General features: G+C 39.2%; 1 protein-coding gene across 1 annotated transcript; it reads left to right on the top strand.

Moving 5' to 3' along the window:
* The first annotated feature begins 610 nt into the window (after positions 1-610).
* ppm1f (protein phosphatase, Mg2+/Mn2+ dependent, 1F) lies at positions 611-12,800 on the top strand. Its single transcript, XM_062417432.1, has 8 exons — positions 611-738; positions 2,207-2,444; positions 5,363-5,493; positions 5,652-5,848; positions 6,237-6,425; positions 6,779-6,922; positions 7,587-7,680; positions 11,074-12,800. The coding sequence occupies exons 2-8, from the start codon at positions 2,278-2,280 to the stop codon at positions 11,463-11,465; spliced, it is 1,314 nt and encodes a 437-aa protein (XP_062273416.1). The 5' UTR covers positions 611-738; positions 2,207-2,277; the 3' UTR covers positions 11,466-12,800.
* Positions 12,801-13,521: the final 721 nt, after the last annotated feature.

Here is a 13,521-nt window from a genome sequence, read left to right as displayed (position 1 = left end):
ACATTTGATGAACAGGTGTGAGATCATTTCTGTATAATGTTTACAAAAGGTGCAGAATCATCAATGTTCATGAACTTACCAATCAGATAATTAGAGGAATACATTTGATGTATTTTGAAGTGTATTTCTTTGGCTTTGTTTGTGATACAGTATACTTATAAGGCAAAAGCACAGCCTTTTTTCCAATTCATGTCTTCAATTTTTGATCTCTAGAAAAACGTGCCTACAATCTTATTCCTACGACGCCGTATTAGGGCCATATATACAAACTGACCCTTTCCAGGTCAGTTTTCCTTTTTTTAATTTTTTTATTCATAGATGGCCCAAATTCACCATCGTGCTTTTCTATTGGGGCTTTTCCATTATACAGTTCTAGCACTACTCGGCTCGACTCGACACTACTCGTTTTTTTGTTTTTTTTATTCCAACATTAGAGAAGACTGATACCTTTTTTTCGTTATGGCCCTTTAAATCTACAGCGGAAGATGCGTGATGACGTAGAGGAAAGTGGCCCAATAGGAGATTAACGGCAGATCTCTAAACACTATTGATGGTGTTTATCACGGTGCTAACCGCTGCCAGCCTTCTAACTATTAGCTATACCAGAGCAGTTCTCCATGTGAGATTTACGCCCTGTCAGCCTCTTTTGTTTCTGGCCAAAGGGTGTGTTTCCCTCAGCTGTCGGGCTGTAGTTTGTGTAGACGTACTGAGGGACTGTTCCTACTTAGCTAGCCCAAGGTAAGATGAACAAACAGCCTTTTGCGTTGGGACCGTTAGAAGTTATAAACTAAGTAACCATTCAGTTGTTTTAACGTTGACTTCTTTCATGAATCGTATCTACTTTCAGTATCGTTAATGTTTCCATTGTGACAGTTCTACCGTCAACATTAGGGTTGGTACAGTAGAGCACACCATGTGAACAGTGTCATAACACGGATAGTAAAGCAGTTTTATACTTTTGGCTAACCGTGGGCTGGTCGTCTGTTGGCAGTAAAATACAAAGTAACACGGCTGTGTTTCACAAAGTTGGGTAACTTAGCAGCTTGTAGCGTTAAATGACATGTTTAGACAGCACATACCTCTCCCTTCCTCTGCTCAAACAGAGTAGTACAAGTCATGATGTACACAGTGGCTACATGTTCGCTATTCTAGCTACACATACTGCCTTTCCGGTCACTATTTTTACTCGTAAGCAGTATTGTAAGATAAAAGGTGATAGCTGCTTGTTGGATATTGAGGTCTTTAAAGTCCTTCTCCACTGTGCAGAATAATGTCTGACACTAGAAGGTTGTTCTTACATAGGGAAGTTATCTCTGTCTGTCTGTCTGTGCTCACTGAAAATCAGATTTGAATGGGTGGGTCTGTAAATGTAAACACAGTTTGCACAGATTGGTTTAAAGATGCATCACAACTAGTGTGGAGTGAATCATGATCCAGTATGTAACTTGAATAAGTGGGATGTGGAAACTTGAAGCCTCCAGTGCACAAACACTGACTTTACAGTGAGGGAAGAGACATGTTAAATCCAACAGTTCAACTGCTGAAAGGAAATACGTCCTCATATTCATAGATTCTAGAGTTTTGAATGAGTACGAAGGATTTGAATATGGTGATGATACATACATGTTTTTGTGGGGGGAAAAAAACACACCAGACACACTTTGTTGTTTAAGCAGAGTATTTTATATGACATCATTCATGTGGAGGACATCTTTAAGGAAGCCTATATCTTCTTAGAAAATAATTTTACTTAGTGTAATACTAATATTTATTGTTTATGTTTTCCCTTTTTTAAGTTTATTTAATTTACTTGTTTTTTTAAGATGTTGAATTTATATATATATTTGAATGTATGTATATGTATATATGTATAAATGTGTGTATATAAGTGTATGTATGGGTGTATATATGTGTATTTATTGTATATATATTAGTACTTATATGATTTATTAGGAGTATTTTGGGAATACTTCTTTCTAAAGTATGTGGATACACTCTTAATATGGATACACTCTTTATATGAGTGTATGTGTATCTGTGTGCTGTTATGATAGATTATAACAATATTATCTGTAATATTTCTGATTTGTGAGGACAGCCTCAGAGGTTTTCAATTCAAATTGCCATCTGTGATTTGAATGCTTCATTCATCTTCCATCACATGGCTTCAAAGTGACACTGGAATCTTAAATTGTCTGGCCTTCAGGTCTCCACTGGTGACCTGTGAGCCCTGACCCTGTGTTCAGCTGAGAGCTTACTGCAGCCAGAGAGCACAGGATGGAGGAGGAGGCGGCGAGGTGCTTCCTGGGGAGGTTTGTGGAGGACTTCCCAGCTGCTCTGGAGGAAGGCAGTCCGCTGCCCGTCAGCCCTCTGAGCCGCAGAGTCTCCCTGGAGGAGCTGCATGGAGAGAGTCTGGAACTGGGTCTGAGGCTGCTGGCTGCCAGGTATGACACAAAATATCCCATATACACATAACACTAAATGAAGAGAAGGCTGTATGTTTATTAGTAAACTCCAGCATGCCATCAGATCACATCCCACCACAGTACAAATAAACAGTAAGTCACAAAAAGTTCTATCAGTTATATGTTAGGCAGTATGTGTATACAATATGTTTTAGCTTTTTCTTATTTCACAATATTTGTACATAATATTATTTAGGCAAATTATATTTATGTTTATTTTTGATATTCTTTCATTTCTTATAGTTGACATTTTAAAATAAGCCTATAGTGGGTTACTACCTCACCCACATATGTCAATTTACTATTTTCCCTGACTTTTATTATACAAATGTGCAAATAAACCAATAAAAAGCAGCACATTGAAAACAAATTGCTTCATGCTTCATATGCTCCACTCAGTTAATTTCACTGTTATACACGTATTGCTTCATTTTCATCTCTGATATGAGCAAAGAGAATAAAGTCTGTTTCAGCCACTGTGTGATAAATGAGCTGATTTTATGATTCTTGATTTTCTCATATTAATATTAATAACTCTATTTCTATAGCACTTTTCAAAACAATGTTACAAAGTGCTGTCCATAAAATCAAGTAAAACGTAGAAAGTGCAAAGTTGAATAGCTCTGTTACAAGTACAATATAACATCAAATCATAAAACAGTAAAACCAACAATAGTCAGAGATAAAATATAGAATTAAAAACATAAAAAGGATGAGGAATACAGTCAGTAAGAAGGCCTTTACATACAAGGGAGTTATAAGAAGTGATTTAAAAGGTAGGTAGGAAACTTTTTGACACAACAGTATTCAGTTATTCAGTAAGCGATAAAAAATAAAAATAAAATAAACAATAAAACAACCTCTAAATACTATACAATAAACAAAAAATACAAATATGTAATACATGAGTGGGAGGAGATATAGATTTTATTAAAACAGGTGGATTGGAGTCGAAGGTGACGGCCACATTTCTGGAGGTTTGTTTTTCAAGGTAAAAGATCACAGTAATCATCAGATCATCTGTTTCATTCCTAATTACTAAATCATGCCAGCTGCATGGGTGAGATTTAGAATATCCTGAACATTTAACATGCAGCATGTGGTTAAACTGGAATAAAACAACTGGATGCGTTTGGGTACTGTGGGACATTCTAAACACACAGCAGAACTCTCTAACAAACCATGAACTCACCCAAATAGGAAAACTAGTTGTAACTGTTGGAATCTATTACAGTTCTCTTATATATTTTAGTGTATTTTCTTTATCATAGTATATTTGACAGATCACACACTGAGCTTTACTGTCAGTGGAGTTAGTTCTTGTTGTGTTTGCACTATCTGCCCCATCTCGTGTGCACACGCGCTCGTGCACGTGCGGGTGCATTCCTCACATTCCTGACAGCTCTGCTCTTGCCCTGCTTGTTCAGTATGCAGGGTGGGCTTCACGCTGCAGGGCCAGACAGAATCAAAGTTGCTGATCCACAGTCTAAAAGTAAAGCAGAGAGCTGGAACATAACAACAGAACAGTGCTGCTCTCAGTACAAATGATCACATTCTGTTTTTTTCATTTACAGATGATTTTAGGGTAGGTAAGAATGCAGTCATTTGTTGCCTTTTGGAAAAGGTTACTACTTTGCAGGGTTTTTGGTTACAACAGGTTACCATTTTTTGCTGGATGATCATTTTTTTCCACACACTCATTGATACAACTCACCCACGGTGCATTGCGACCTCAGTTATTGTCCAAAAACTCAGTTATTGTCCAAAAACAGTTAAAAACACATCAATAAGCCACACAGGGTAACTGTACATGTAGATTCTGGAAGGTTTCAGTTCTGAACAGGTCCAGCTGCTCTTGCTGGATATACCATGACCTGGAACATACCAACAGTCTAGAGTACTGTGTGGTTTGATAGTCTGCAACAAACAAACTTAAATGTATTACTCAGTGTTCAGTAGGAACGAAGTTGCGATTTTGCAATTCACAATTTTTTATTGATCAGAGTTTCTCAAACTTTTTTACATCAAGGAGCCCTAAACTGACACAAATGACACCACCGACCCCACCTGATAGGAGTTTTGCTTTCAGATGTTGTATTACAGAAAATGTATGAAAGCCATGACCAAAGCAGTCATACAGTCTGTCTGAATGTTACTTATGGATGGAATTATAGTGAATATAAATCATTCCCCCTTTTTGCTGGGGAGACTTTGATAACTATTGATCTAGATAATGTATCAGAATATTCATAAACAGATAAACTGTTACAAATAATTGTGAGGTCAGAGGAAATGTATCTGGGCAGGCAGGGAACGCCACAGCAATGTCTTTTAGAAGGTGACACATTGATGATGTGAGACCATTTGCAGAATAAACCATTACAAACCAGGAGGGATGAAGAAGGTTTCATGATGGAGTGTGTGGAGTTTCATCCTTTTTGTTTAGATGAACTCTGATAATGCTTTCATTTACAAGTAGAGTATACACAGATCGTCTGAGTTCCTTTCAGTGAACTGATCAGTTAAACATATAGTAGGAACATTAGAGATGTAAAAACCTGTGGTGAGCTTGTTATCTGCATGCTCTCTTTTCATCCCTGTCAGGAAGGCCTCTCATCCTGTCTGCAAAAACATCATTGTTCTCGCTACTTCCTGATTCCTGAGCCCGGTCCTCTCTGCAGCACTAACCTCACTTTGATTCTCACCAGCAGTCCTATTTTAGCTTCCTGTGTTTGCTCCAGTTGACTCACTCCTCTCTGTGCTGAGGTGAATCAGTCACCTCTGCCGGGGCGTGGTCCACACAGCTCATGCTTGTGCGGTTGTGTATCATTTAGTTTCAGCGTGTGGTGACATAATAAGACACTTGTGTAATCCCTGCTCCTGTTTGTTTTTTACAGGGGTGCTCCTGCAGGCCTCAGCACCCTCCTGTGCCAGGCTGCGCTGTCCCAGCTGCTGCAGGACGACCTCTCACCTTTCCACTGTGCCCAGGAAGCAGAGGCCAACCAGGAAGATGAACCGCAAGTAGCCTGTTAGTATTTGACTTTATGTAGGAGGCTGCTATGGTTGAATGGTATTGTGAGACTTTAATCTAATGCTGTGAAAACTCTTGTGTGTTTCCAGTAGCATTAGCGATTACATTAAAAGGCTCTGATTGATTCCTCGTTTATTTCTTTATGTCTCCATCAGTACTTCAGTCAGACACAGTGCAGCGTCTCTTCCTCAACAAGCTCATAGACTTAGCGCTGGCATGGCATCAAAAGCTCCCAGAGCTTCCGCCCTCTCGCGTCCTCCAATGCTCCGTTCACGCCATCAAGAACACGAGGAGGAAGATGGAGGACAAACACCTGGCCCTCGCTGAGTTCAACCAGCTCTTTGGAATCCAGGTACCAAACACTGCTCATCAGGGTCTTTTATATTGTTATTCCAAAACTCAGAAATCATTACTAGAGCAAGACCAATATATCAGTCAGCCAATATTATCGGCCGATATTGTATATAAGTTTACTGTTTCAGTGCACTGTGTTTATAGTTACACTGTAAAATATCATGACTGCATTACATATCTTTATCAGAGGGATTTGATAACCACATTGCAAAAAATGTGCGTTTTATATACATATTCTCTATATATATGATTATTGGCAGATATATCGATATCTGAATTTTTTTATTCCCTAATATTGGTATCAGCATCTGCCCCAAAAAATCAACAAAATAACACCATCACAATGATTCAAACGTACCAAACGCTGTCTCTCCACGATGCTCCAGGATGGGGTGGAGCGTGCCTACTACGGTGTGTTTGACGGCCACGGGGGCGTGGACGCAGCCACCTACACCGCCACTCACCTCCATGTGGCTCTGAGTCAACAGCAGACACTGCAGAGTGACGCAGCTGCAGCCTTTAAAAGTGCCTTCACACGCACTGATGACATGTTTAGAAGCAAAGCCAAGAGAGAGGTACTGAAGCTTCCTAAACACACAGGTCACCTTTTAATCACATTATAAAAGTAATATATATGTAATATAAATTTAATTCTGTCTTAAAGGATGAATTGTGAATGAATGAATGAGTGAAAAGTGATTAAAAAATATTGCATTTATGTATGTCTCTAGAGCTGCAACAATTGGTCGGTGGTCAGCTATTAAATTAACATAATCTGTTAATCAGTAATCGATAATCAATTATTATTATTTTGTCATCTTTTTTAAAAAAAAGAAAATGTCTGAATTCTGATTCCAGCTTCTTAAATGATTTTCTGATGTCTTCAATCCTCTATGACAGTAAACTGAATGTGTGTGTGTGTTGTCAGCGTCTGCGTAGTGGCACTACAGGTGTTGCAGTGCTGATCCAGGGTCAGGAGCTGACAGTGGCCTGGCTGGGAGACTCACAAGTAATACTGGTCAGAGAGGGACAGGCTGTAACACTGATGGACCCCCATAAACCAGACAGAGAGGTAGGAACACACACACACACACACACACACACACACACACACACACACACACACACACACACACACACACACACACACAGGTAAGGAGAATAAAAGAATATATAGCAGGAATAGTCAGAAATGTAACAGAATGTATGTTCCAGCATGTTTGACAGCATGTATTCCATTAGAACAGTTGAGCCCAGCATAGTGAGTCTATTAACATGAACACCGGAGATTAAAGTGAAACAAACTGACATTTGGCATCAGTCAGGCATCCATAATTGTGCTGTTAAATTAGCTGAACTGAGAAGCAAATGAATGAATTAGACATAGATTTGTGCCTCTGGTGTCAGCCAAATGTGACAAATCAGTTCATTATAATGAATTTACTGTGACGAGTGGAATAACACAGTAAATCCATACAGAGCTTTTCCTAGAGGTCAACTTTTGTGATGTTTAACATTTAAATTGGTGCACCAATGCAGCCCTATGCAATAGAAGATAAAAAGATGAGAACGTTTGGGACTTACGGGGCTCCTGCAACACTTCTTTGCTTATTTATATCTCCTGAGAATGGTGTGCAGAGTGGAAAAGCAACTATAGTTACAACAAATGACTGCAGGTGACAGTATGATATGAATGTGTGATCAGATGTGAACTGTGTCTTCTGTCCTCTGTCCAGGATGAGAAGCAGAGAATTGAGGATCTCGGTGGCTGCATCACCTTCATGGGTTGCTGGCGCGTTAATGGCACGTATGCTGTATCCAGAGCTATAGGTAAGTCCATCTCTGCTGACAAGAAGACAGCAAATGCATCAGCTTGTCATTTCTATGTCCATGCTGGGGTTAATACAGGAAATTGTCAAATACTGAGAGAAGCTGCGACTTGCAAGATGACTCTATTTCCTCACATGTTAACTAACTCCGCTCATGAAACGCTGTACTTGCAATCTGTGCATGAGCATGTGAGAGGACTGTAGGACTCACATATTTAACTGACATTTCTATCCATCCGTCTTCTGCTGCTTATTTGGGACCGGGTTGACGTGGCATTAGACTGAGTAAGGAGACCTTCTCCCAGACAACACCCTCCAGCTCCTCCTGGGGAATCAAAGGCGTTCCCAGGCCAGGAGAGATATGTAGTCCCTCTGGTATGTTCAGGGTCTGCTGCAGGGTTTCCTACCAGTTGGACATGCATGGAACACCACAGTTAGGATGATTAGGACAAAGTCCTGCAGTCCTGAATCTTTAATAGCGGTATAAATCACAAGATTCTTCACAATACAAAAAAATTGTGTCCAAACATATTTATGAAAAGTTTCAAACTGGTTTTCAGAAGTATCACAGCAGGGCGCGCAGGTGGTTGAGTGGTTAGAGCGCATGCCATATACGCAGCCGACCCCGGTTCGAATCCTGGTTGGAGGTCCTTTGCTGCATGTCACACCCCCCTCTCTTTCCCATGTTTCCTGTTGGTCTACTGCTAAATATAGGCGTCTATGCCAACAAAATCTTTAAAAAAAAAAAAGAAGTATCACAGCACTGACACTGCCCCACTCCAGGTTACCAATGCTGATGAGGGTATGTGCTCAGTCCTTCCATCCATCTGTTGCATCCTGTTAGACAGGATGGGTGGGGAAATCTGGTTGTGGCTCACCAATCGGAAGACTGGCAGTTTGATTCCCAGCTCCTCCAGTCCACATGTCAATGTGTCCTTGGGCAAGATACTTAACCTCAAATTGCTCCTGATGGCTGTGACTCAATGTGAGTGTGAATAGTTAGTCTCCTCCTGATGAGCAGGTTGGCACCCTGTGTGGTAGTCCCTGTCATCAGTGTATGAATGTGTGTGAATGGGTGAATGAGACATGTAGTGTAAAAGTGCTTTGAGTGGTCAAAAAGACTAGAAAATAGTACAAGCCATTTACCATTTTACCTTTGAAATAGGAGATTCTGTGTCTCTGTGAACATCTCTTCATTTTCTGTAGTGTTTGGTGTGCCGTAGGGGTCGCTTTTGGGACATATGTTAGTGTCTTTGTACACACAGATCCTTGTCACTGTAGCTCAGCACGTCAAAACAAATTCTGCCACCTGCTGGTTCCTTCGTGGATTACATCAAGCCTGTTGCAAGAATCAAGATGTCTGCTTTGACAGTATTTTAAGCAGCACACCACAAAGCTGGTGACATTATGTTGTTATCAGCTTTGAATATATTTCAGAAATACCATGTGTAACTTTTAAAGACGCACACACACCATTTTGCACATGCCTTCATCTCATCACACCTGGATTATTGTAACCAAACGTCTCTTTATGGATTCCACACTGTACAGACGTCAGCTTCCAGACTTTTAACCACAACAGAGACATGTGATCACAGCACTCCTGTCTGAACCTCATTATACTGTCTCCCAGTAGGTTTTACAACAGATTTTTATGACTTTTCTGACTGATTGTTTTCTGACTGTGTCTGACAAAAACACACTTTTTTAGATGACATGCATGAGTTCTTTAAAGGAGCCATCTTGTTTTCCCTCTGTTGTTAGCTACCTCTGACTTCTTCTTAAATTGCATACATTTATTTCATCATTTAGAAGAATTCTCCACATACAAAAGAGACAGTGTTGGCACGTCATGGTTGTGACACCAGCAACATCAATAAATATGTAAAAAATATTGAAAAAAGAACAAACTTACAGGAGCTTGTTTGACCTTGTTTCATTTATCAGATGTGTAGAATGGAAAGGGTTTCCTCAGGATTATAACTGACCATAAAGTTGTCGTATTTATAAATATCTGACGGTGTTGACAAAAACTTGGGACACATTTTTGGCAACTGCAAAATTATAGTAAATATTGTTGAAATGAACTGATTTTAGTTTTTAATGCTTTTTTTAAATCACTCTTTCATCTGGCATACTATATATTACTAATCATTTTTTCACAGTTTCATATCAAATTGAAATGATAAGATCTTGTCTGAGGACACATGCTTTTGTGGGTACTGGCCTTGCATATAAACAAATCATTTATACAATTATAAACAAACATGTGAAGAAAAGTTGCATTTGTGCAAAACATCCTCAGATGATCAACTCTGATTATTTTAAATAAGAAAATGTGATAAATTCTCAAAGAAATTGGCAATATTCTTAGTGGGACATGTTTTAGCCAAAGTCTCAAGAATCAGTGAATTATTATTAATATCCTGTGTGTTTGGTGACGTGTGTTAAAGTGTTGAAGACAATATTATATCGAGATCATTTATGTACATTAATGAATTAATCAACATTTAAATAATATTGTAATACAGTCATTCTATAATATGTTGAGGTCATATTCTTCAATATAAATGAAAAACAGCCCTCGTCCCTCCACCTCAACTGCTCCTCAACAAACCAATGTTCTGAGTGAATGAGAGGCTGATTTTAATGTGAAGCAGTGAATAGAAGAAAAAAGTTAAAAGGGTGGGAAGAGGTAAATAACAACAGCCCATACTCACACCACAAGGGGGCAGCAAACTTTCTCCTCAGATCTACACAGTGTAGAACTGTTGGGGGGGTTGGGTTCAATTTCTCAGCATAGAATTTGTGATGTTTGAAATGCATCTGAAAATGTTTCTCTGCTGCAGCACAGCCAGTACACACAGCAAGTACACAAAGCAAGTACACACAGCCAGTACACACAGCCAGTACACACAGACAGTACACACAGCCAGTACACACAGCAAGTACACACAGCCAGTAATGTCTGAGATGAAGACATAACTCAAACTGAAGTATTTGACACTTTACTGAAGGTAGATTAACAAGTAACACCATGTATCATCAGTGGGTGGTGTTGGCCATACAGAAGCCATTCAGCTTTCTCTTGTTTTTGTGGAATGTTACTGGAGTGCCTTTAATGGCTGGTTCAATCAATCAATCAATCAATCAATCTATCTATCTATCTATCTATCAATCTTTATATATATATATAGCACCAAACCACAACAAGAGTCATCTAAAGGCACTTTACACATAGAGCAGATCTAAACTGTACTCTTTAATTTAATTAAAGAGACCCAAGATTCCTACATGAGCAGCACTTGGTGACAGCAGCAAGGATAATCTCTGTTTTGGTCACTGGTATTGTAGTCAGCAGCTACACTGGTTCACATCCACATCTCCCCTGCAGGTGACTTTGACCAGAAGCCCTATGTGTCTGGAGATGCTGACTGCTCCACAGTCCAGCTGTTGGGGGGTGAGGACTATGTGTTGCTGGCGTGTGACGGCTTCTTTGATGCAGTCAGACCTTCAGAGGTCCCTCAACTGGTCCTGGATGCTCTACAGCAGCCCGCTGACCCCGAGGCAGGAGGAAACACTCTGCCGGAACTGTCCGAGGACGCTATTGGACAGAGAGTTGCTCAACAGTTGGTGGCTCACGCCAAGTCAGCTGGTTCCAGTGATAACATCACAGTGATGCTGGTGTTCCTGCGTCCTCCGAAGCAGCTGCTGGCTCAACACTCCAGCTCAGGAAGTGCACAAGCAACTCAGGACTCCACTTCCCAAGATGCAGCACAGAAGTAAAAGAAAGGGTTTGCTGCCAAGACACCACTGTGCCAAGCTACTGCCTGACTCAGCATTTTTCAGACTTTTTCTTATTTAGTCAGAAACGCTGCACACTGACAGAATTGTTCTGAATCTAACAGAAAACACGAGCAGACAGCTTTGGAGGGAAAGTGCTGATTCAACGGTGTTTAATAAAGTGTGAAGGCTGATGCAGGGACAGATAAACCTAGCTGAGCGCCATACTTAACCTGTTACCTTTACCCACAAACCAGCCAGTATTACACTGGAATGATAACCCTCACTAGATTCATTCATTCAGTCCTGATTTTAACCTGAGTATTGACTGTTTCATGTGATAAGTGACTCTTTCTAAAGAGCTTTGTGTTTGTGTGATTATCTGATGGAAGCAAAGAAAGGTCAGAATGATTTGAATCAGAAGCAACTGAATAATTGTAGACTTCCATCACTATAAGTCTTAATGTTGACATTGAAATGCCTTTTTTGATTCTGAAGATTTCATGTCTTTTTTGCCTTTCTTTGCCTCTTTATTCTCTGTGCCAGAAACTAAAGCTTCTCCTCTATACTGTCATGACAGTCTGTTACCTTTTTATAGCTCTGTATTAATATTCACGGTTGAGTTCTCATCCATATCATCTTAACCATACATGTATGCATCATCAGTATTAAATGTTCTTTTTGATTTTGCACTCTGTGTCTTTGAAAAAACAAATCTCAGTCACTCAGGACCTGCAGTGGGTTTGGATTCACACTGACATCATTAACAGCTGAGTGAAATGTCTTAAAAAGCTCTTGTTGTTGTTGTTGTTGTTGTTGTTGTTGTTGTTGGGTTGCAGTGGACATTTTCATTTTCTAATATGCCTTAAAGAACTTCCATATCTGTAATTCCGAGCAGTGTGACTATTAAAAGAATGCACTGTGCACATTAGAGGAAACGACTGGATTAAGTCAGTAAATCTGTAGCTGTCATTTTGAATGAAGTGGAGACTAGCACAGTTTTTTGTATTTCTGAGCTTCACAAAGAAAAGGGAACAACAGCGATCAGAGAGGCAACTGAACAGTCAGTATTTTTTATTTTAAAGGTACACAAATGTGCCAAAACATAAGCCTGGTATGAGGTGAGGTAGTTTTAATGTAGAACAGTTTTATACTGAACAAACTGACAGTATTTCTGACTCCTGTCTTGGATTCTTCATATCCTTAAATAACCATTCTTAATCGTGTCTTAATCATGTTGAGATTAATATCAACATTTGAGCTGTAATGATTTTTTGGATTTTAATAACACTGTAATATTCAGTTTTATCTTTGAAAATAAAGTTTGATTTGCTGATAGTTGGTTGTCTTCTTTTATCTGTGAGTTTGTCCTCTGTAAACCGGAATGGAGGACGATTTAGTAATAATAATAATAATGATCTTTATTTATAGAGCACTTTTCAAAACAGCATTATAACGTGCTTTACAAGGCAGCATAAGGTTCGATTGATGAAAGAAAAATAGATTAAAAAAAGATCAAACTCAAATAAAATCAGGAAAGGCTCTCTGCTAAAAGTATGTTTTAAGAAGAGATTTAAAAAACATTACTGACTCAGCCGTCCTGATCTCCTCAGGCCGACTTTTGTGAATGCTTTATATAAATAAGGAAGAATAATGGCCCAAGAATGGAGCACAGATGAGTGCAGAGGCTTGTCTTCCACATCCTGTAGTCATTTCAGTGAAGCCCCTGGTTTACTTTTTTGCACTATTTATTGTGCTAGCAAATGATCTTAAAAGCTTTGTGAATACGAGATCAGAGCAACAGAAGATATAAAAGATTGATGAAACATTTGACATATTACTACACCTAAAAAAAAAAACTCTCACAGAACTGCTTCTTTCAGTCTGATGTGTGTCAGAGACCACACAGTAAGGCTGGAAAACACAAATTTATTTACAGCTTCATTTCAAATGAACAAGATTATTTTTCCAAAATACAAAAATAAGCAAACTAAAGAAAAGCAACTTCAAAACTAGACAACTAAACAAATAACAACCTAAACTGAAGTCAACATAACTG

The sequence above is a fragment of the Scomber scombrus genome, chromosome 4 (assembly GCF_963691925.1).
Source record: "Scomber scombrus chromosome 4, fScoSco1.1, whole genome shotgun sequence".
NCBI classification, from domain to species: Eukaryota; Metazoa; Chordata; class Actinopteri; order Scombriformes; family Scombridae; genus Scomber; species Scomber scombrus.
The sequence above is the reverse complement of the archived record's forward strand: the minus strand, read 5'-3'. Positions and strand labels throughout refer to the sequence as shown.